This window comes from Mobula hypostoma, chromosome 4 (assembly GCF_963921235.1).
Source record: "Mobula hypostoma chromosome 4, sMobHyp1.1, whole genome shotgun sequence".
Classification (NCBI taxonomy): Eukaryota; Metazoa; Chordata; class Chondrichthyes; order Myliobatiformes; family Myliobatidae; genus Mobula; species Mobula hypostoma.
In genome coordinates, this window is record NC_086100.1 from 81202167 (window position 1) to 81228274 (window position 26108).

General features: G+C 40.9%; 1 protein-coding gene across 1 annotated transcript in view; it reads right to left on the bottom strand.

The window, feature by feature from the left end:
* Window positions 1-12545: 12545 nt before the first annotated feature.
* Window positions 12546-26108, bottom strand: part of plekhb2 (pleckstrin homology domain containing, family B (evectins) member 2) — a 33702-nt gene continuing 20139 nt past the window's right edge. The window contains exons 7-8 of the mRNA XM_063046048.1: window positions 25723-25843; window positions 12546-15446 (exon numbers count right to left, since the gene is read on the bottom strand). Coding sequence (XP_062902118.1) covers window positions 15316-15446; window positions 25723-25843 — 252 coding nt within the window. The 3' untranslated portion in view covers window positions 12546-15315. The remainder of the gene's footprint in view (window positions 15447-25722; window positions 25844-26108) is intronic.

A 26108-nucleotide genomic window follows, 5' to 3' on the forward strand; every position in this document is an offset into this window, starting at 1 on the left:
TTCTGCTGGAAGCTCGTTCTACACAGCTACCACTCTGGGTAAAGAAGTTCCCCCTCATGTTACCCCTAAGCTTTTGTCCTTTAACTCTCAACTCATGTCCTCTTGTTTGAATCTCCCCTACTCTCAATGGAAAACACCCCTATCCACGTCAACTCTATCTATCCCTCTCATAATTTTAAATACCTCTATCAAGTCCCTCCCTCAACCTTCTACGCTCCAAAGAATAAAGACCTAACTTGTTCAACCTTTCTTTGTAACTTAGGTGATGAAACCCAGGTAACATTCTAGTAAATCTTTTCTGTACTCTCTCTATTTTGTTGACATCTTTCCTATAATCCAGTGACCAGAACTGTACACAATACTCCAAATTTGGCCTTACCAATGCCTTGTACAATTTCAACATTACATCCCAACTCCTATACTCAATGCTCTGATTTATAAAGGCCAGCATACCAAAAGCCTTCTTCACCACCCTATCCACATGAGATTCCACCTTCAGGGAACTATGCACCATTATTCCTAGATCCCTCTGTTCTACTGCATTCTTCAATGCCCTACCATTTACCATGTATGTCCTATTTTGATTAGTCCTACCAAAATGTAGCACCTCACATTTTTCAGCATTCAACTCCATCTGCCATCTTTCAGCCCACTCTTCTAACTGGTCTAAATCTCTCTGCAAGCTTTGAAAACCTACTTCATTATCCACAACTCCACCTACCTTAGTATCAACTGCATACTTACTTATCCAATTTACCACCCCATCATCCAGATCATTAATGTATGTGACAAACAACATTGGACTCAGTACAGATCCATGAGGCACACCACTAGTCACCGGCCTCCAATCTGACAAACAGTATCCACCATTACTCTCTGGCCTCTCCCATCCAGCCACTGCTGAATCCATATTACTACTTCAATGTTAATACCTAACGATTGAACCTTCCTAACTAACCTTCCGTGTGGAATCTTCTCAAAGGCCTTACTGAAGTCCATATAGACAACATCCACTGCTTTACCCTTGTCAACTTTCCTAGTAACCTTTTCAAAAAATTCAATAAGATTTGTCAAATATGACCTTCCACGCACAAATCCACGTTGACTGTTCCTAATCAGACCCTGTCTATCCAGATAATTATATATACCACCTCTAAGAATACTTTCCATCAATTTACCCACCACTGACGTCAACTCACAGGCCAATAATTGCTAGGTTTACTCTTAGAACCCTTTTTAAACAATGGAACAACATGAGCAATACACCAATCCTCCGGCACCATCCCCGTTTCTAATGACATTTGAAATATTTCTGTCAGAGCCCCTGCTATTTCCACACTAACTTCCCTCAAGGTCCTAGGGAATATCCTGTCAGGACCCGGAGACTTATCCGCTTTTATATTCCTTAAAAGTGCCAGTACTTCCTTTCCTTTAATCATCATAGTTTCCATAACTTCTGTTCCCCTTACCTTACACAATTCAATATTCTTCTCCTTAGTGAATACCGAAGAAAAGAAATTGTTCAAAATCTCCCCCATCTCTTTCGCTCCACACATAGCTATCCATTCTGATTCTCTAAGGGACCAATTTTATCCCTCACTATCCGTTTGCTATTAATATAACTGTAGAAAACCTTTGGATTTATTTTCACCTTACTTGCCAAAGCAACCTCATATCTTCTTTTAGCTTTTCTAATTTCTTTCTTGATTCTTGTTACATTCTTTACATTCCTCGAGCACCTCCTTTACTCCATGCTGCCTATATTTATTGTAGATACCTCTCTTTTTCCAAACCAAGTTTCCAATATCCCTTGAAAACCATGGGTCTCTCAAACTTTTAACCTTTCCTTTCAACCTAACAGGAACATAAAGATTCTGTATCCTCAAAATTTCACCTTTAAATGACCTCCATTTCTCTATTACATCCTTCCCATAAAACAAATTGTCCCAATCCACTCCTTCACATCTCCTTAAAGTCAGCCTTTCTCCAATCAAAAATCTCAACCCTGGGTCCAAACCTATCCTTCTCCATAATTATATTGAAACTAATGGCATTGTGATCACTGGACCCAAAGTGCTCCCCATCACAAACCTCCGTCACCTGACCTATCTCATTCCCTAACAGGAGATCCAACACTGCCCCTTCTCTAGTTGGTACCTCTATGTATTGCTGCAAAAAACTATCCTGCACATATTTTACAAACTCCAAGCCATCCAGCCCTTTTACATTATGGGCTTCCCAGTCTATGTGTGGAAAATTAAAATCTCCCACAATCACAACCTTGTGCTTACTACAAATATCTGCTATCTCCTTACAAATTTGCTCCTCCAATTCTCTCTCCCCATTTGGTGGTCTATAATACACCCGTATAAGTTTTACTACATCTTTCCCATTCCTCAATTCCACCCAAACAGCCTCCCTAGACGAGCCCTCTAATCTATCCTGCCAGAGCACCGTTGTAATATTTCCTCTGACAAGCAATGCAACACCTCCCTCTCTTGTCCCTCCAATTCTATCACACCTGAAGCAATGAAATCCAGGAATATTTAGTTGCCAGTCACACCCCTCCTGTAACCATGTTTCACTAATAGCTACCACATCATACTTCCAAGTATCACTCCATGCTTTAAGCTCATCCGCCTTTCTTATAATGCTCCTAGCATTAAAATAAATGCATCTAAGAAATTTTCCACCTCATACTCTCTATTTATTACTAACGGTGCAAACAACTTCACTATTTTCTTTTTCTTCTTTCTCCCCTACATCTGTTCCTACACTCTGGTTCCCTTCCCCCCCTTGTATCTAGTTTAAATCCACTGAAGCCTCTCTAGCAAACCTACCTGCAAGAATATTTGTCCCCCTCCAGTTCAGACATAAACCATCTCACCAGAACAGGTCCCACCTTCCTGGAAAACTGCCCAATTATCTATAAATCTGAAGCCCTTCCTCCTGCACCATGTCTTCAGCCACGTGTTGATCTGCACTATCTTAATATTTCTAAACCCGCCTGCACATGGCACTGGCAGCAATCCTGAGATTGCTATCCTGGAGGTCCTGTCCTTTAACTTGGCACCTAACTCCCTAAGCTCACCTTTCAGGACCTCCTCACTCTTCCTACCCACGTCATTGGTCCTTACATGGACCACGACATCCGGCTGCTCACCCTCCCTCTTGAGAATACTGAGAACTCGATCTGAGATATTGTGGACCTTGGCACCAGGGAGGCAACAGGCCATCCAGGATTCTCGATCTCTTCCACAGAACTTCCTATCTGTCCCCCTAACTATTGAATCCCCTATCACTACTGCTCTCCTCTTTTCCATCCTTCCCTTCTGAGCTGAGGGTCCCGTCTCGGTGCCAGAGACGCAACCACTGCAACTTGTCCCTGGTTGGTCGTCCCCATCAACAGTATCCAAAATGATGTACTTATTATTGGTGGGAACGGTCACAGGGTGCTCTGCTCATTCTGTCTATTCCCCTTTGCTCTCCTGACAGTCACTCAGCTACCTGCCTCCTGACTCTTAGGGGTGACTCTGTCTGTAACTCTGTCTGTAATCTCCCTGTAACTCCTCTCTATTTCTGCCTCTGCCTCCTGAATGATCCGAAGTTCATCCAGCTCCAGCTCCTTAACACAGTTTGTCAGGAGCTGCAGCTGGATGCACCTTCTGCAGGTGTAGTCATCAGGGACGATTGTGCTCACCCTGACTTCCCACATCCTGCAAACGGAGCATTCAACTGCCCTAACTGCTGCCTCCATTACCTACTCTTAAAGTAATTAGATTTATTAAAGGACCTTACCCGGCCTTACCTCACTTGGAGTGAAGCTCTTCCTCAGCCTCTGCTTGCCGAAGCCTCAGGAGCCAAAGCCTTCCTACTCTGTCTCCCTCTACTCCTTGGCCCACTACAATATCACCCCCTCCATTAATCTTCTTGCTTTTTAAATCTCCCACTGCCTCATGGTTCAACTTTCACACGCTTGCTATTAATATAGTATTAATGGTAAGACTCTTGGCAGTGTGGAAGATCAGAGGGATCTTGGGGTCCAAGTCCATAGGAGATTCAAAGTTGCTGTGCAGGTCGACTCTGTGGTTAAGAACACATACAGTGCATTGGCCTTCATCAACCGTGGGATTGAGTTTAGGAGCCGAGAGGTAATGTTGCAGTTATATAGGACCCTGGTCAGACCCCACTTGGAGCACTGTGCTCAGTTCTGGTCACCTTACTATAAGAAGGATGTGGAAACCATAGAAAGGGTGCAGAGATTTACAAGGATGTTGCCTGGATTGGGGAGCATGCCTTATGAGAATATGTTGAGTGAACTCAGCCTTTTTTCCTTAGAGCAATGGAGGATGAGAGGTGACCTGATTGAGGTGTATAAGATGATGAGATGATGGCTAGCACAAGAGGGCACAGTTTTAAGTTGCTTGGAAGTAGGTACGGAGGAGATGTCGGGGATAAACTTTTTACACAGAGTGGTGAGTGCGTGGAATGGGCTGCCGGCGACGGTGGTGGAGGCGGACACAACAGGGTCTTTTAAGAGACTTTTGGACAGATACATGGAGCTCAGAAAAATAGAGTGCTATGGGTAACCCTAGGTAATTTCTAAGATAATGACATGTTTGGCACAGCTTTGCGGGCCAAAGGGCCTGTATTGTGCTGTAGGTTTTCTATGTTTCTATAATATAAACTATGTCTACCGTTTTGTAGCTTTAATTTAACATCACTCAAGACAAACAGCAAGAGATTCCACTGCAAATTTTCGGAGCTAGACAATCCCATTTTCCATTTTTGTTTCAATATATGCTTGACCTAAGATAGTATAACAATTATGAAGGTGTTAAAGTTCATAAGTTGCTGGATATTTTTTTCCGATTTATATTTCCTGTCAAGAAAATGCATGTAGCACTTGGATAATTGGATACGGACCTTGTTAACAATTTTCAAAGAGTTTTGATGTCAGAAATATATCTTTCTTGATGATGCATGGGCATTAATGTGGCATGGCTTCTTTAGATTTCTTCTAACAGAGTAAATTTGGCAACTGGAAGAGTGTCCTCAGTGAGGAGATATTTGAGGCATCATCTCAGGGCGTCAAATGAGGGTTCACATAGAAATGGGTTTTGGACCATGAGGGGCGTCTGAATATAGAGTGTAGCGCTGTGTTGAATAGCAGTGAAATTGTTTACTAAGGACAATTTATTTTATCCAAATGGAGGTGTATTTCAAAGACAAAGTCCAGTTTATTTTTTGATACAGAGATGCAATGAAAAACTTACCTGCAGCAACACAGGTGCATAGCATCGATGTGTGTTCACAAGTAAAACGTAAGTTATACACGATTTTTACAGGAACGAACAACACAAGTCTGTTTTAGTGCAAAGTAGTCATAGTGTTGCTAAGCCATAGTGATTAGGGATTTGCTGGTTGGTTCAAAAACAAAATGGTTAAAGGGAAATAGTATTTCTTAAACCTGGTAGTGTGGGACTTCCGGTTTCTGTCCCTCCTGCCCAATGGTAGCTGAAAGCAGATGGCACAGCCTGGATGGCAGGGATCTTTGGTCCTATTCTCTCACATTTTATCCTCTTGCTCTTCACATACTTGTAGAATGCCCTGGGGTTTTCCTTAATCCTGTCCACCAAGGCCTTTTCATGGCCTTTTCTGGCTCTCCTAGTTTCTTTCTTGAGCTCCTTCCAGCTAGCCTTATAAACTTCTAGCTCTCTATCATTGCCTAGTTTTTTGAACCTTTCGTAAGTTCTTCTTTTCTTCTTGACTAGATTTACAACAACCTTTGCATACCACTATCCTTTCCCTGTCTCACTGGGACGTACCTATGCAGAACTCCATGCAAATATCCCCTGAATATTTGCCACATTTCTTCCATACATTTCCATGAGAACATCTATTCTCAAGTTATGCTTCCAAGTTTGTTTATCTGAAAGAAACTTGCTTCCAAAAGAAATGGCTCAGTTGATAAGCAGGCGAAAGATTGAATTACGAGGTGGTACTCAGTTCATTTACTGATCAACAGGACCTAAAAGATATTAGTAAAGCCTCTTTCATGCCTGACTACAGGAAATTGTTCCCCTCTCAGATTATTATCCAGTAACCAGCTAGAACGGATACCCATGTAGGAAAGAGAATGAACATGTTGTGATGCTTCTTCACTCATTCAAATAGGAAACTCTGCAGGCTTTCCTGCGAAGGTTAGTCCCATGGAAAAAAGTGAAGGAAGACTCATAGTACAACTTTCTCCTGCATGACCTCTGGGAAGAGGAATTTGCTGTAACACCAAGTCTATAAGACAACAAACTGGAGTTTGATTACCATTCTGTGTAATGTCCTAATCCTTCAACACAAATAACATTCATTCCAATTGCTAAATTTTTAATTTTACTTCCTCCAGCAGGAGTCTGCCATTGGAGGTCAAATTCCAACAATGCCCAGTTACTTTTGCTGGATTGTGAACAAATCTGCTCTTGCAATACACTACTCTTCTGCTACAACAGCCAGATAAAGGCAATTTTTAGCCCATAAATCCAGTCTTTCTGAAATATCTATTTCACATTATTTTGTCTCAGTTTATTAGCTGAGCCCAGCTGCTTCATCACAAACTCCAGCAATTGATTACTCAATGAAAAGCAACTCTTCCTGACAGCACTTCCATAATATGCCCTGTGCAGGTGCTGTCACATCCAGTTGTATCCAAAGATGCTGAGCAAACACATTTACAAAGTCAACAGAAATTTTTCTTGTATTGCATTTATTTCTGGACAGACAACATCGAGGAGGATGGGATGGAGTATAGTCCAGATGTACAAAGATGACAGCAGACTCAAGCAATTAAATAATGAAGTCACCTTGCATTGAAGACTGCAGACTAACTGGTGAGTTGAGTACTATACCTAACAGGTAATAAAATAACATGGTTATCCTAAAATACCCAGGATGAAGTATTACCTTGTTATACTCCCACAGTCATAATGTCATAGAAATGAAACAGGCCGTTGGCTCATCTAGACCATGCTGAACTATTTAAGCTGCCTACTCCCATCGACCTGCATCAGGACCATAGCCCTCCATACCCCTACCATCCATATACTAATCCAAACTTCCGTTGATGTTTAAATCAAAATTGCATCCACCACTTGGGATGGTGGCTCATTTCACACTCAGCACCCTCTGAGTGAACAAATCTCCCCTCATGTTGCCCTTAAACATTTCACGTTTCACCCTTAACCTACCACATGCAGTTGTAAGTCTTCAGTGGAAAAAGCCTGCTTGCATTTACCCTATCTACATAAGTTTGTATTCCTCTACCTAATCTCCCCTAAATCTTCTACATTCTAGGGAATAAAATACTATTCTATTCAATCTTTCTTTGTAACTCCGGTCCTCTAGACCCAGCAACATCCTTGTAAATCTTCTCTGTACCCTTTCAATCTTATTTACATATTTCCTGTAGGTAGATGACCAAAGCTGCACACAATACTCCAGACTGGGCCTCACCAACGTCTTATATAACTTCAACTTAACATCCCAAGTCCTGTACTCAGTACTTTGATCTAGGAAGGCCAAAACCTTTCTTTATGACCCTATCTACCTGTGATGCCACTTTCAATGAATTATGGACCTGTATTCTCAGATCCCTTTGTTCTACCGTACTCCTCAGTGTCCTACCATTCACTGCGCAAGACCTGGTTGATCTACCCAAAGTGCAACACCTCATATTTATCTGCATTAAATTCCATGTGCCATTTTCAGCCCATTTTTCCAACTGGTTCAGATCCCACTGCAAGCTTTAATAGTTTTCCTTGCTGTCCACTATGCCCCCATTCTCGGAGTCATCCGCAAATTTGCTGATCCAGATAACCACATTATCATCCAGATAGTTGATATAGATGACAAACAACAATGGACCCAGCACCAATCCCTGCAGCACTCCTCCAGTCAGAGAGGCAACCATTTACTACCACTCTCTATCTTCTCCCACAAAGCCCATATCTAGTACAATTTACTATCTGATCTTGAAGCGATTGAGTCTTCTTGACCAACCTCCCATGGGAGGCCCCGTCAAATGCTTTGCAGAAGTCCATGTAGACAACATCCACTGCCGTGCCTCTCAGAGATTCTTCTTCGGGCCTTTTTAAAGCAACGCAACAACATTAACATAGAACATAGAATAGTACAGCACAGTACAGGCCCTTCGGCCTACAATTAACTACCTCCAATTTTTCAGTACTTCACCTGTCACTAAGGATGATTTAAATATCTCCGCTTGCACCCCTACAATTTCTACACTTGCCTCACACAGGGTCTGAGTGAACACCTGGTCAGGCCCTGGGGATTTCTCCACCCTTATTTGCCTCAAAGCAGCAAACACTTCTACATCTGTGATCTGTATGGGGTCCATGACCTCACTGCTGCTTTGCCTCATTTCTATAGGCTCTGTGTATCCTTCTGAGTAAACACAAGATGAAAAAAATCCATTTAAGATCTCCCCCATCTCTTTTGGCTCCACACAGTTTACCATTCCGATCTTCCACAGGACCAATTTTGTCCTGAGCAATCCTGTAGAATTCCTTGTGATTTTGCTTCACCTTGTCTGCTAGGACAAACTCATGCCTTCTTTTAGCCCTCCTGATTTCTTTATTATGTGTTCTCTTGCATTTCTTATACTCCATAAGTACTTAATTTGTTCCTATCTCCCTATACCTGCTATTCAACTCCTTTTTTTCTTAACTAGGGCCTCAATATTTACTGAAAACCAAGGTTCCTTAAACCTTTATTCTGACACATACAAGCTTTGTACTCTCAAATTTTCAGTTTTGAAGGCCTCCCACTCACCAAGTACACCTTTGCCAGAAAACAGCCTGTCCCAATCCACACTTGCCAGATCCTTTCTCATACCAACAAAATTTGTCTTTCTCCAATTTAGAATCTCAACCTTAAGACCAGACCTATCCCAATCACTGATTGGCCACTGTTCAAACGCCAATACTCCCGTCAAGTGCTACTTTTTAATGCACACTCGCCAACCTGTGAGAGTCACCTCTTTTCTCGCTCCTGATCTCTGATTGGCCGCAGTTCCAAGAACAATTTCAAACTTGAGATCATGGAAATTTTTGATTGCATATCCCTCAACAAATGTACGTAACAAAGCAGATGTGAAGTGCAGCCTTTATCAAACTGAGCAGGGAACCAGATTTGAGGGGTCGTCTGGTCTAATGCAATTTGAAACTCCACCAGTAACCCAAGCATAGGGAAAGGTAAGCCTTCTCAGATTAGAAGGGGGACAATGTGTAGAAAGGAAAATACTCTGTTGAAAGGCTTCATTCATCCAAATAGGAAAGCCTGTTGGCATTCCTATGAACAACAATCCCAAGGAAGGAAGATAATTGATACAATTATACACTAGCACAAGGCAGGATCTTCTATCAGGGGAGTGGGGGGAGAACCATTGTTATGCTCAAATCTATAAGAAACAACTCAATACATGTACCACCACTTCTTTTAAATTTCACATATCACCCTTTCAGTAAAGTATATATCAAAATCCGTTTCACTAATTTAAATGTTTGGAGTTCATCTAATGCATACAATTCAGCGACACTGACAAACACAAAGGTTGTTAAGATGTTACCTCAAGCTTCTCCAGTCTTTCATTGCTTTCCCCTGCTCACATTCAGGGAATATAATCGTGGCCTTTTATCAGTATGGTTGAAAAACCTTACAATGTAACATTTCAGATAGGAGCGTCTATCATTTTGAAAGATGATATTTGCTTTGAAGCGTGCTTTCCAAGCGTGGGGAAGAAAAGCAGAGAGATCCATGAGCAATATTACCAGAGCTGATACTCTGAGTCAGCTGCTGAACTTCAATTGTCTGCTTCATTTTAGCTGCTGTATATTGCCACTCAATCACACTTGCACATTTTTTTCTTTAAACGTGACAACAGCATCGTATCGTGAAGAAAAATGGAAAAAAAAGGCCTACCATTTTGTTAAGAGAATTGCACCTTTCTCATTTTAGACCAGTGAAGCTCAAACCTGGCCTCTAAGTGCATCCTCAATCAAGTTAAAGTGACTAGTGTCCAGCTGATAAAAGCAACACTTACCGACAGTTTGATTTGAACTCTGAACATTAAAATACAAGGAACAATCGATCATTTCTAACTTTAGAGCAATGTCCAAAAAAGATGAAAAGTCACATTCTTGTAAGATGTGACAGATGCCCTCAAAAGTTTATTGCCCAAAGTTGAACCCAAGAGGAAATAACATTTAAGAGGAGATACTTCTGATTCAAAGCACATGACCAATGTTTAGCAGAATTCTGCACAACCACTGTCCTCCCCAAAAAATAAGAACTTTTAAACTTCATCAGATTGCAACTTCCAGATTGTTCTGCTGAGGTTCACACTCCCCAGCGGTGCTTCCCTATTTGAAAGTGCAGTCTTGACATGGGAAAACAAAAGCTTGTGGGTTGGGGGTGCACTGTTGCTCTACGGGAAAAGTGCTTTGCTTGGACCTAAATGTGTTCATCCCCCTCCTCTTCCACACTCCCCCCCCCCACCCCATACACACACCTACGAGGAGAAATAAGTGAACACATCCTTCAAATATCAACAAACTACCAAATACTGCGTCACCTTTGCAACTAATCTGGTGGTTCAACATTCAATTTGTGATCAAAGTACATACACTTTACTGTATTCTACCTGAGATTTGTTTTCTTGAAACTATTTACAGGGAAAAAACAGAATTTATTAGTAAACTATGTACAAAAATTGACAAGCAATCAATGTGCAAAAGATGAACTATGCAAATAAAAAATAATACTGAGAACGAGTTATAACGATTCCACGAATGTGAGAGAGTAGGTTACAGAATCAGTTCACAGAATAGTGGTGATTGTAGATCTCCATATTGGTTCAGGATCATTGGCAAGAAGAGTAATAACCGTTCCTGAACCCGATGCTGTGGGTTAAGGCTTTTGTACCTCCTGCCAATGGTAGTAGTGAGAAGCAGGCAGAGCCTGGATGGTGGAGATATGATATACATATTTAGCTTTCTTGAAATAGCAAAAAGGGATGGGTGTTGCAATTTTTAAATAGGTGATCACTCATGTTGTCTGCTTTGCTATTTTGATAAAGTACAATTACTTGGAGACCTAATTTCTTTTCATTCATTAGGCCAAGTCCAGAGTTAGTATTGAAAGTCAATACAAAAGCCCACGGGTTAATAAACACAAACAGAACACATGTTCAAGCCACAGTAATGAAAAATGTAAGCTATAATTGTATAATAGCAGAAACAGTGAATAATTCAAACTAAAGACTTTACGGATGCTTTTAACACCTTCAACTTTTCCAGTCGTTCAGTGTTTCTTTGGGAATAGTTTACTTTTAGCAATCCACTTGAAATAGTGCAAAATCCCTGATGATTCGCGGAGGTAGCTGAATGATCTCGGAAGTTAGTTTTACATCAATCCTGAATGTGTTCAATGATAGAATTGAAATTGTAATGAACTTCAGTGTTCAGGTCTTCAAGGAAAAGAATGAAATTAAAGTTTGAGGAGGGCCATGATCTTGTTTACTGCTGTACGGCACAAAAACAGCGTTCAGTGCAACCAGTCCATGTCAGCACTGATGATCCACTTATGATTCTTGCTCAAAAACTTCTTCAGTGCTGTCCTCTCTCTCATATGCTTGCCTAGCCTCCCTAGATTATTAGTCTCAACCAGTTCCAGAGGTAGCTAATCCCACATTCTCTTCAGGATGGGGTGGAGGGGAGTGAGCAGTTAAATACACTCTTCTGAATTCTGTATTGGATTGCTTTGTGTACATCTTATAACAATGGCCTCTGCATTCTTCTCAAGAAGAAACACTTTCTGCCACTGCTTTATCAAAAATATAATTTTTAAAACCTTTAAATTACCTCTCAGCCTTCTTTTCTCAAAGCACTGTGTATCCTTCCCTGATAAACAGATGCCATTTTATTAGGCACACCCATACATAAGCTCATTGGCGCTGAGTCGCTTCACGCCACAGAAACCAGTATAAGCCTGATGAGCCTATAAGGCTCGGGACAGATTTTAACTTTAACTAACACTTTACAGTATGTTTCAATGTATATGTAACAAATAAAGCTAATCCTTCCTATAATGTAGCAACCAGAGATTAATATGGCTAAGCATAACTTCCTACTTTTTCATCCCCTCTCTCCAGAATTTGAAAAACGGAAAACCAAGTATTAGGGCAAAAAAGCCTTGTATCAAGTTAGTACTTGTCCTCAGGTCCCATTAGTATTCTACCCCACCTTGACTTGACTACATACTTTGGTAGGAGATACCTACACAGATATATTAATCCGTCCTGTAATATCCTCCTGTATTCTGTTGTAGTCCTTCTCATCACTATCCAAACAAAATGTTTGTATCAGATGTTGCATGGATTGTCATACAGCAGTGGATACACACTGTGAGTAAACAACCTCACACTGCAAAGTTATTAACTAGATCACTGGTCTTAAAAATCAGACAACTGTACATGCAATTATATTTGTTTATTTAATTACACAAACTTAAATTCCACAATAAACTTTATAAATTACTCTACTGAAACTGATTGAGCAATTTCTAAAGCATATTCAGCAAATCAAATGATTGAAGTATAAATTTTAAATCTACACAGAGACATTGTAACTTCAAAGGACAAGATGCTTTGCCAAGTATCTATACGGTAAATGTGAGTAATAAAATAAAAATCATAACCAGCAGCTACAAGGTTAAACCATTTAAAGCCCACTCATAAATTTTCCGATAAACTGCCTGTCACTGTGGCACCTAACTCGTGTCCTCAATCAAAACTGAATATCTACTTGGATTTCCAGTGCCTTCCTTCATTCTTTCACCATCTTGCGATATTTTAAATTCTTGCACCTGACCTACCACTTTACTTCCATTAATTCAGCGCTTCAGATTTGACTGTTCTCTCTTGATTTGTTATTTTCTTCCTTCACCTGAAAGTTGTCTACTTTTTGTTTTAAATCTTCTCGGGCTATGAAGAATCATTTGTACTCTAAAAAAACTGATGTTTTGAGGGGAAGCTGATATGGTTACTTTGGTTAGAACATGCTCAGGACATCATTGAGAGTGAATTGAAGTTCTGTGCTTCAGGCTAGATACAGTGCCTCTATGTAAGCTTGACAATGGACTTAAAGACCTCTCCACACGGTTCAACCAAAACTCCAGGAAACCTTGCACAAAACTATCAGATTGCACAAGGATTAATGACTATATAGGTCCCATCTTCCCGTCAACGAAGGAAGAGTGGACTGGATCAATATTTAGCTTTTATCCTACATCTTCACATTATAAACACAAGGACACTGAAGACAATTGCAGGCCTAAGGCCACATGCGAGTCTCCAACTTGTCAGCCTTTTGTGAAATCAGTACACCTAAAGAGGATAATGTACTGTAACAGCTGGTGGTGCTCAAATTGAAACTGCAACTATAATTATACTGGTCTATTGATTAATTGGAATTTGCAGGCTGCTTTGGAGAAAAACAGTTTATTGTAACATTTACACTAAAACTTTGATTTTGACAAAGAGGTTAAAACTAAAGGTACAAATTACCCAAAAGCAATTTAAAGTTGTCAATACAGGGCAAGATAAATTGAAAACAATTTTCTCCCTCTCCTCTTTCAATTAAAAGTTTTTCTTCAAGCACTTTTTGCAACAGTACTCTAGTAAGCCATGTACAGATATCGTCTAATACGTCAGTGATCTCAGCTTTACTTTCTTGGGGGTGGGGGTGGAGAGGTAAAGACTTGTATTTCAGAGCTCACAAGGAAAATATTAAGCATGGATGTGTATTGTCATTACAGCTCTGAACTGCATTTAGACCAGATGGGACTGCAATTAAGTACTTCAAATAAATTTGAAGTTATTAACTCAATAATTGAAACAATGTTGTTTGGTATTCCACAGCCAATGTATGAAACTGCTTACAGCAGCGACACATTTTAAGTGGTTCCTTCATTTCAAAGTAAGTTTTCTTAACTCAAACACTTATGAAATCAATACCTCACCACCCAGATTAAGTATTCACAGCTTCTGTATCCTGCCCTACACTAATCTTTCAATTTTGTTGTCAGCCCTATTGATTCCTGCTAAGTTCACTTCTGTATTTACTGTTTCTGCGCCCTCAAGGACAAGTTGAGCACAAATCACTCTGTCAGGTTGAAGCATTGGCCAAAGGCATGAGGATTTGATGATGATGTTATGGACAGTATTGCACAAAAAGGAGCAAAGAGTTGGTCACAAGTGATGAGAGATAAAGATTGGCAGAATATCTATACAGGGATTCTGTAAGAAAAGCAATAAATTAAAAATAGGAAACAAACCGGTACTTACTGAAAAGTGAAATGCCAGAATTTCAGGCTCCAAAACATTGCACCACAACTGGTGAATCAATCATTTAAAGCTATAGGCAATGGAAATCTGTGAATCCACAGTCACAGAGAGGTCAAAGTTACAGAAAGCAAGCAAACAGATTGATCTGGGATCTTCCTTATCCAAAACGCATGTGGATATCAAACACCTCCAACTCAAATAAATGAGCATTGAAAACCCATTTTGTGACTGTGGCAGTAACTCTTCAATACTTCAGAGTGAAAACAGAGGAGCCTAGTTAACTCACTATTGAACAATCTGGTAACATAGCCTGAGACGTCACTTTACTCCAGAGCATCAATTTCTACCTGTCTTATCTGCAGCTAGAATGGGCACAGTTCAGATTCTGTGAAAAAGACACACTTCTATCTTAAATTTACATAATTATTAAGAGCTTTAACTGCACACCAAAAGGAACACTTCAGAAAGGATAAGCAAGAATCTTCATTATAACATCTTAAGCGGAATTTGAAAAAAAAGAGGCGCCCAAGGGAACTGCATCACATCACACCAGCATAAATCATTCTTTTCTTTTATACAATCAACAATATTTTTGGAAGTTATAAAATTAGGATTAGAAAAACACATGATATTGTTATTCTTAGCAATTCTGAAATAAGTTAATTATAGTCTTGCAATATATATATATATATTATAAACACATTTTCATTTTGCTATAGAAACATCACTGCAGATCTCAGGAATTGTTTCAACACGGTTAAGGTGCAATGTGGATTCTAAACAAGTGCTGAGGGCAGCATGTGCTAGGGAATTATACGAAGGGTGCAAATTGCAAGGAGTGGCTCCAGGCAGGAAGTGAAGACTAGGGAAGCAGCAGACTGTTTCAGCCGTTCAGAGCTTTAGAATGCCCAGAACAATGATCCCAGTGCCATACCAGTGGCAGCTCCTGCCACCATACCCAATGCCAGGTCTCCATCATCACGTCGCCGGTCTTGAATGATAACGTGATTGGTTGCCGGGGGGTAAGGACCTGTGGGTTATGAATGTGAGAAGTTAATCTTTGAGATGAACATGGTTTTTAAAAGCACAAATTTAGTACTTACCTTAAACACAGAAAACATCCCAGATCACTCTACTGGAATATAATTAGCTAAGAGTGGACTCAACTACTGACACAACTCTAGCCATCCAAATCCAGGGTGTGGAAACCAAATCAGATCAGCTCTCTGCATCCAGATCATTAAGTATCGACAGCCAAGGACCATGTAAAAAAGAAATCCAGCAAAATTGTTGATGGCAAGTATATGTCAGTTCCAAATGCTGCAAATTGGCAAATCTATTTATTGTCAAAAGTCCCAAGTTACAGTGAAAAACTTTGTTTTGCATACCGTCCATACCAATTATTTCATCACATCAGTACACTGAGGTATCATACAAGAGGTCTTCAACAAGGAATGCTCCCCTTTTGGACATCACATCAGAAGCAATATCCTCTACTACCTCCGGCAGAGAAAATGAGTCAACCATCATAAAAAGCAGGAACTGGAGAGAGAATTTTAAATCTGTTCAGTTTAAATTCTGGAGTTGAAACAAAAATGATGGAAGGGCACCTCAGAGTCAGAGAATTCATGTCCCTTAGGATGCCTTCAAATACATGAAATGTGGCTAGCTGCAAGAGCTCGAGTTCTGGGTTGCAGAGTTTAAACGAAGGCTGATGTCACTATGGTGTTTTGGCAAGGTTCAGGATGTTGTGGATACACCCTATAAAGAGCATGCAAACAAAGGGGGAGTGAATGATAGGCAGAGGAACAGCAAATAGGCAAGTAATTCAAGACACTCCTGAAGGCATCTTCTTGAACCTGTATAAAATTTTGAATACCAGTGGGTTAAGACGGCTCCTTATGAGAGTACAGCCAGGTTCCAGAACTTGGCACCATGGGCAACTCTGCTACACGGGGGAAGCAGGGAACAGTTGACTGAGCACTTGCTACAGGGGATTTTATATTTTGGGAAAGAGAGGGAGAATTATGATCACAAGTGTGATTCCAGGTTGAAGTTGATATATTGTATGTGGAACTCTAAAGAACATTTCATAAAGGTGCCAATTATAAGCTTGTTATCAAGACTGAAGGGCACAAAAGGGTCTGTGGCAGACGGGTAGGAAAGTTACCTCGTAACAGAAAATGTTAGGGAAAGGTTGCTGTTCAGACTGGACAGAAATGCATAGTGTGGGTTCCCAGGAGATAGTGGGATCACTATTTTTCTTAATATATTTAAATAACTTGGACTTAAGGGAACAGAACACATTTTCTAAACGTACATGCAACACACAATAAACAAAAAGGGGAGAAGAATGGGCTGATAAAGATGTGTTGATGAAAGGTGTGTGAAAATAACACAGCAGCCAAAACTTAATAAAAAAAAATGCTACATATTGGTGGTAAGAACAAGGTACAATTAACAATAACTGTTGCAGATTCCATATGACAGGCATGAAAATCCAACTAGCCATTTAAATGCTGATGCTCCAGGAGACAGATTAGAAAAGGTGGGGGAGGAGAATGAGAAATAAGCATTAGACTAACATTAAGATGGAAAAAATTTGATTAGCTTGGGACCTTTCTGAGTTTGCCTACGCAGAAGCTTGACCTCAAAAGTACTTCCAATCAGCTTCCCACTTAATTTGCAGCACATTTTATAGTGATAAGAAGTGGTTTTAACTTTGTAAATTGGTAGAGAAGAAAATTATGCCAACCTCTCCCTGCCAATTATTCTGAAATGACATCTTACAACCAAACACCTGTCTCTCATCTTCAATAATTTTGTGCCCCCCCCAACAACAAAAGAACAAGTGTTGATTCTGCAGGAATTTAACAGTGTCCTGATAAAGCACAGGCTGCAAGCTATTTGGATCACAGCTTATTAAACAGATAACATTGCTGCATGCATTTACATTTTTTACCAACATTTAAAAACGGTGGGAGTGCAACTGTACACTAGGTATCAATAAAATGGCTCTTCTTTCAAAAATAAGTTGCCATAAAGAAAATATACCTGCTGACAGTGAAATTGTTTACAGCTTGGCAGGTGAACAGGCATCAATGATCATGCTCAACTCTAGATTAACATCAGGTGCACCAACAAAGATAGTAAAGAAAATATATTTTGCAAAAGGTAATATGATTCAAGAGAATATAATTACACTGACCATGGCATAGTTTGAGAATGGACAAATGAAAACAGGGAAGAAGATGGTGCCAGCAAACAAAGCAATGAAGGGCAACATCCTCCAGATGGTTCATAAAACTATTTTCACTTCGTTCTTTTAAACGTGGTTCTGCTATCGTTGGAGCCTGTGATCTACATTTTGCTGGCATGTTTTTGGGCCAATTGAGCGATCTGGTGCTCTGCTGTCCCTGAGGGTTTTTGGTGATGTTTCAAGTGAAGCAAGGATCCTGGAGACAGGGTGAGTCCATAATTAAGTCCATTTCTTGCTGACCTCGCCAATTAAAGCATCGAGGAACACTGAAATCATCAAGGCAAGAGCGCAAGGTGAGCAGGTGTTCAGTGTCTTCCAAAAGCCACTCACTCACTGCTGCCGAACGTGTCTGTATGTGACGGTCTCTATCTCTCGTCTGCTGCTTCCAGGGGAAGGTCTCTATATTCAAATGGTCTCTCTCTCCTTCTCACTCCATGCTGCCAGAGGATTATGCTAGAGTCCTGGGCAAGGTTTAAATGATGCCATTTGTGGAATGGACTCAGTAGTTCATGTTATAATGCGTTTCTGGTCACTCCTTGTTTGTTACTATTTTGTGTGTTTTTGATCGAGGATTTTGAAGATAATAGATGACACAGTGCTGCGTTGGGTTGAGCTGGGCTGGACGAATATGCCTGGACTTTTCTGATGACTTTGGCGGTATAGTGCTTTATATTCTGTGTTTACTGCTTGGTTTTTTTTTTGCCATTTGCACAATTGTTGTGTTTGTGTGTTGGGGGTTTTAATGTTTTTCTTTTGAAGGGGTTCCATGGTGTTCTTTGTTTTGTGGCTGTCTGTGGGAAGACAAATCTCAGGGTTGTATTCTGTACACATACTTTGATAATAAATGTACTTTGACTGTAGTTATAGAAAAGTACAGCACAGAAACAGGCCCTTCTGTCCATCCAGTCCTTGCTGAACCATTTAAGCTGCCTACTCCCATCGGCCTGAACCAAGATCATACCCTTACCATCCATGTACCTATCCAAACTTTTCTTAAATGTTGAAATCAAGCTTCCATGCACCATTTGTGCTGGCAACTCATTCCACACTCTCTCATGACCCTCTGAGTGAAGTTGTTTCCACTTCCGTTCCCCTTAAACTTCTCACTTTTCACCTCTCACCCTTAACCTCTGGTTGTAGTCCCACCCAACCTCAGTGGAAAAACCCTGCTTGCATTTAGCTTATTTATATCCCTCATAAATTTTGTATGCCTCTATCATATCTTCTCTCAATCTTCTACATTCCAAGGAATACAGTCCTAACCTTTTCAATCTTTCCTTATAACTCAGGTTTTTCAGATCCGGCAACATCCTTGCAGATTTTCTCTGTATTCTTTCAACCTTATTTACACCTTTCCTGTAGGCAGCTAACCACAATGGTCCAAATTAGGCCTCACCAACATCTTATACAACTTCAACATAACATCCTGGACTCAATACTTTGATTTATGAAGGCCATAAGACATAGGAGCAGAATTAGGCCATCTGGCCCATCGAGTCTGCTCCACCAATAATGATTGACCCTTTTTTTAAAAAATCTCCTCCTCAACCCCATTTCCTGGCCTTCTCCCCATAACCTTTGATGTCATGTCCAATCAAGAACCTATCAATTTCTGCCTTAAATACACTCAATGACCTGGCCTCTACAGCTGCAAGTGGCAACACATTCCACACATTCACCACCCTTTGGTGAAAGAAATTTCTTCGCATCTCTATCCTGTGGCTGTGCCCTTTTGTCCTCGACTCTCCCACCATGGGAAACCAATGTGCCCATAGCTTTCTTCACTGCCTTATCTACCTGTGACACCATTTCCAAAGAACTTTGGACTTGTTTGCCCAGATCCCTTTGTTCTATCACACTCCAAAGTGCCCTACTGTGCACAGTGCAAGACCTACCCTTGTTGGTCCTACCAAAGTCCAACACCTCGCATTTATCTCTATTAAATTCCACCTGCTATTTTTCAGCCCATTTTTCCAGTTGGAAAATGAATCCATCTTTGGAATGGATATATTTTCCAAATAACTTTTATGCAAGATATGCTGCTAATTCACTACTTACTCCCTGCAACACTGCAAGCTCTCACACGCAAAGCGTTAAGACGAGTACCCTTCTCAGTATTGGATGGAGCAATTCCCAATGAACCGTGGTTTCTGAAGCTGTCTTTTCTCATTGTTGTGCAGGGATATGAGAGCAGAACGTCAGAGTGCTGCAGCACAAAGTAATATGCTGGCTTTTTATTGGAAAAGTCCCATTACATTTATATTACCCGAGAGGGGAAGTAAAACTCCTCAATACCACAGCCATCTGCAAACAGCAGTCTGCTTGCTAATACATCACGTTGTGCAAAGCCTCCTACCCAAGTGACACCTCGGTGATCTGAAAACTTCTTACCAGCCCCGATAAATTGCACAGGTTTAGATGCAAGCCATATTCAGGCTTACAATGAAGCAAGAAGCAGCTTTGAAATATTCCTACTAGCAACATTTAACGGTGTCATTGTCAATGCAATTTTCTCTTTTTTTTGCCGTGTGCCTGCGTGCATGCGAGTCTGTATGTGTGCGTCTGCATGCGTCCGTGATGATTATGTTTTTCACGGCTTTTTTTTTACAAGGCGTGGAACGTAAGAGAGACTGTATGACACGCCACTCCTCACACAGACATTTTCGTAGTAATTTCCCTTTGTTTTACGAGGTCAAGTTGCGATCTTGACAACCAACCCCGCATGGATGGAAAGCATACTCGGGAGCAGACCCAACTGGTTTCGAACCCAGGAACCTCCACTCCCAGGTCTGGCGCCGATGTCATTGCGCCACCACCCGGCCCAGCCAATGCAATTTTCCAGCACTCGAAGGCACACTGATCCAGTCGGCTGCCGCAAGTGAATATCCAGTGCTGTCAAAATCCACAATCTCAGTTTTGGTGCCATTTTCAACAATATATATCCAGCAGCTTTCCAAACCTGCACCTGTATTCTTGACATCCTCATTGGGAGACTACAGTCAGAATGAATTGCTGACAACATTTCCTCGCAGACAATCAACACAAGAGCACCACAAGGATGCTTGCTTAGCCTATTGCTCTACTCTATCTCCACTTGTGACTGTGTGGGCCATCTACAAATGCAACGATGGCACCACTCTTGTTGACAGACAGTGACTAGGAGCCGAACAGGAGTGAGATACACAAGCTGGTAAAGCAGCACCACGACAGCAGCTTTGCACTATATGTCACCAAGACAAAGAAACTGACTACGGCCTTCAGGAAGGGGAAGTTGGGAGAACACACACCAGTCCATATTGAGGGGTTAGTGACTCCGGGGCATCGTCATCTCAGAGGCTATACACATTGTTGCAATCACAAAGAAGGTATACCAACAGCAACACTTCATTAGGAGTTTCAGGAAATGTGGTATGCCACTGAAGTTTCTCAAAAAAAAAATTCTGCATTTGTACCACGGAGAGCATTCTGATCGTCTGCATTATAGTCTCATATAAATGCACCAATGCACAGGATCGCAAGAAGCATCAGTGAGGTTGCAGACTCAGCCAGTTCCATCACAATCACAAGCCTCCCCACCACTGAGGACACCTTCAAAATGGCGGTGCCTCACGAAGTCGGCAGCCATTATTAAAGATCCTCATCATCCGGGATATGTCCCCATTTTGAGGAAGGTGGTACAGGAGCCTGAAGACCTGCACTCAACATTTTAGGAACAGCTTCTTTCCCTCTGCCATCAGGTTTCTGAACAGTCCATGAACACTACCTCACTATTCCTCTTTTGCACTATTTATTGTTATAGTAAAGTTGGTATAACCATAACACTGTACTGCCGCCACAAAACAACTAATTTCATGACTAACATCAGCAACAATAAACCCAATTCTGAATGGAGAAATGTCACAAAACTGCGCCTGATCAACCACTTCTGGCAGAATAGAGTCCAGCTTTAATAACAAAGCTACACTTTATTTAAAAGTTCCTAAACGTGCTGCATGAGGAATGCAAATTGTGTGGATACGTGCACGCTCTGCAGGGAAGTTTTATTCAACCAAGTGTCCTTGGCTGGAAAAGGTTGGGACACATATTGGATAGATTAAAACATGGCTTTGAATGTAATAGTGGCTGAGTTTCCAGGATTAATCAATTATATTAACAATATGACAAATTAATTGTGAACCCAATGGTAATCATTATGCCATCGCATTCAAAATTTATCTTGGGTTTTCTATGCAGTACATGGACTATGTTTTCCATAACCTTATTTAGTTGTTTAAAATCAACATGCACAGCGGTTATTCTACTTGGCTGGGTGAAAAATTTAGATTCATGAGTGCATTCCCCAATGGCAAATGCCTCTCTGACTTGCATCTGGCCACGTTGTCTCAAAGTAATGCCAGTCCCTCATTCATTTTCTCTGTGAACTAACCGGCCCACATTCCACCATGCACACGCACAGCAGAGGCAATTTACAGTGGTTAATTAAACTGCCACACACAGGCAGGAGGAAATGAGGGCACCCCAGCAAAGTCAATGGCCAAAGTGAGAACACGCAGACAGGATCAGAGACCAACATCTTACCCAGGTCACTGGAGCTATAAGGCAGCAGTTCTACTACCTTGGTGCATCACCAACAAAATACAGACCAGCTGCGTGGCAAAGTTCTACAGTGTAATGTGGAGAGCATCTAACTGGCTGAACTGGCTGCATCACTGGCTGGTTTTGGGGTTGGGGGGGGTAGGCTACTGTACAGGATAGAAAGAAGCTGCAGAGACCTGTGAACTCTTTCAGCTCCATCATGGGCATTAGCCTCCACAGTATCCAGGACATCTTCATGGAGCGATGCCTCAGAAGGGCGGCGCCCGTCATTAACGAACCCATTCTCCTTAGTACCATCAGGATGGAGATACAGAGGCCTGAGAGCACACACTCAGCGATTCAGGAACAGCTTCTTCCCCCCACTGATTTCTTAATGGACATTGAACCCATGAACATTACCTCACTACATATTTTATAATTTTTATTTTTGTATCATTTAACTATTTAACAAATATACTTACTGTAACTCAGTTTTATTTCTTTCTATGATTACATACTGCTGCCGCAAAGACAACAAATTTTGCGACATGTGCCAGTGATAGTTAAACCTGATTCTGACTCTGACTTCAAAGGCAGTGTTAGAAGAATCTGCACAAGTTTTTTCTAGAAAGACATGACCTGGAGCACCTGGTGCCATTGCAATGAATGACAAGGCAAGCACAGAATGAGCACCAAGTGTCACAAAAGCACTTTGTTTCGATGTCGTGGCAGTAAGTACTCATCAGCAATTGTTGCAGCAAAGCTACACTGTCAGCATCGCAGAATTATGCTGGCAGTGGGACCGCCAGTTGGCAATGCAAGTTGGAATTGTTACTTTTAGAGCAGAGAGGGTTAAGGGAAGATTTTACAGATATTCAAAAACTACACCATTTAGTGATGGATGAAATTATGTCAAAAAGCAGAACTGCTTCCATTGGCAAAGGGGTTGTTGAGGAGAGGAAATGGTTATATAATTAACAACTGAAAAATAAAGCCAAGGAGGCACAAATATATTCCTACAATAGGTTGCAATGATCTAGAATATCCTGTTAAGAATGTGGAGTTGAATCCACTTTCAAAAAATAAGCTGGAAAAGATAAAAACAGGCAGAAGGAATGGGAAAGGGAAAGAGATTAACTGCCTATCTCTGACATTGGGCAGAAAGCTTTCAAACAGTAAACAAGCATTTTAAATTAGTGCTAGCATTTCTGAAAGCTAAACCAAAGATGACATTGGCAAATGCCCCCTGGTAATGAGGTACATCGGAGGTTAATGGATTGTTGTGTCAGCTCTTCTCCAAAATAAATGCTGTCTGGGATAATTTCACATTGGCAGTTTTGTCAGTGCAAACCTGATTCTGTGCAAGTGGGAAGGATCAGGTCTCGTGCAAGGCCTGCATGAGAATGTGAACAAAATCAGGGATATTTTAGAATGTCATGCCACAGCACTGGGATCGGGGGGGGGGGGGCAATTACTTGGATAATTATAATCTGATACAATTTTCAAAGGGCAGTCCCAAATTCAGCAATCATTAGCAGATGCTTAGCACATGTAGACAAATCTCCTCTAACTCTTTGAGAACAGTTATTGTCCATTAATCATTATCACATTGACCCAACAATGCCAAGTCTTTGTAAAATAATGAACCAGTCATTATTCAAGGTCAGTGAACAAATACAAGTTCATTTTCCCTAGAAGATGACTTCAGAGTTCTGAAACTAGCTTAACACTGCCACCATCTGGCCAGTCAATGGGAAAACTGAATAAGACGTCATTTCATTTCAACTTCTCCAAATCTATCCTTACCAGCAAATATGGCTGGGAGATGCCTCTTAAAATTGTTGATAACAAGAATACTTCATGATCCAGCAGTATGCACCTCATGGAAGATTAATTACACACATCAGACTTCTGTATCGACTTTTATACGATCAAACCCGACAATCACCTTGACCCATACTTTTCACTTCAGTAACAGTTAAGTTGTGGGAATCTGTTGTCTTGAAGTTAGAGACCATCTCAAAGTACATTTATTTTCAAAGTATGTATACATTATACAACCTTGAAATGTGTCTCCTAACAGGCAGTCACAAAGCAAAAATTCCCAAAAGAACCCATTAAAATAAAACATCAAACACCCAATGTGCAGAGAGAAAAAAAAACAAATCATGTGAACAATAAAGGCAAACAAATAGCATTCTGAACTGAAGTCCACAAAGAGAGTCTGTCTTGCAGAGTAGAGCAGTGAGCTGAATTGGCCCATTGCTCACCTCAGGCCCCAACACCCTGACCTTTTCAATCTGACCCAGCGCCCAAGTCATTGTCCAATCATCAGGTTCAGTTGCTTTCGTACACTCTTGGGGCCTGGAATACTTCGCCTCAAATTGGCCTGTGCTTGACCGTTCCAATTTGGCACGACACTTAAATCAATCGTACATCTTTTTCTGCTTACCGATTTCAATTCAGTCAAAAATGACCAGAGTTCTAAGTGGGCTTATTTCCAGAGTCCCTTTAAATCATACTGCTACAGTTAGCCAAGTTTAAGTTCGAGTTTACTGTAATCCGACTGCACATATATTCAACCAAAAAAAAATTACTCCAGACTGCTGTGCACCAACACGTATATTAGGCACAGTATAATAAACAAAATATCACCACAAATAAGTTTATAAAATATAATTCAAAATGCATGCAGTATGTGCAGTACAGGTAAACAGCAAACAGCTCACAGTCCTAGTGACAGACCTTGGTGGTGGCAAGGGATTTATCTGTCTCACTGTCTGGGGGGAAGAAGCTGTTACCCAGTCTGGCAGTCCTAATCTCAATGCTCCAGTACCTCCTTCCTGATGGTAGTGGGTCAGAGAGATTGTGGGATGGCTGGTAGGGATCGTCAACAATGTTTCCAGCCCTTCATATACATAACATTATGAATGCAAATGTTCAATGTCAAATGATAAAGCAGCTTGTTAATGGAGTTTTGTGTAGAATGGGGCATACCATACTGCTTCTCCTGATGTATTCTGCAGCTTTAAGGCCTGGTTGTAAAGGTTTTTTTCTCTAATTATCAGAATACATCAAACAAAGCTGCCAGGGCTCTGCCATATGCCTGCGGTTTTAGTGCCAACATCCTCCCTGCTGATACTGCAGGCAGAGTCCATATGAAGAGAGCCTCAGTAAACAAGTCATCTCTTTTTGGGGCAACACGGTATTCGATGATCCAGAGGATGGCCAGAAAATATAGTCAGCTAAAGAATGATGATCAAGCAACTTCATCGAACTACTAAAAGCAACCAATCAAAATGTTTATTCTCCTGAAAGGTAGATGTCATAAAAAGTTATAACGAACGAGCATTAGATCTTCCAAATGGGAAGCTGCACTTTCAGTCTGTAATTTGGATTGCTGCTTTCAGATCACCTTTCAGTCAATAGACTTTATGAAATATTGAAAAGGCAGGCTGATACAAACACTCACCTTGGTAGGGATATTGATAGGCCACAGCATAAGGCTGACCATTGGTTGTGTAGATCACTTGCTGTGATGCAGCGGGCGTCTGTGGAGTGTAGGTACCACTGTATGAATCATAGCTATAGACCTGAAAAATTTCATATCAATTTTAAGCACTCAAAACATTTAATACTTCAGAATACTGCTTTAAGATGATTACATCTACATACTAAGTAGAAGACAAATGTACTTTAAATCTTTACCTAGCAATGTGCTTTTTGCATTTGTAGCGAAGATGAAAGAACATGCATCTTCTTTCTCTCCCAATTGCCATCCTCAAGGCTATTAAAGGCATCCGTTAGTCTTGCGAGACCATGGATCTGCACCTGGAAAGTCTTCACTCTCCAGGGCGC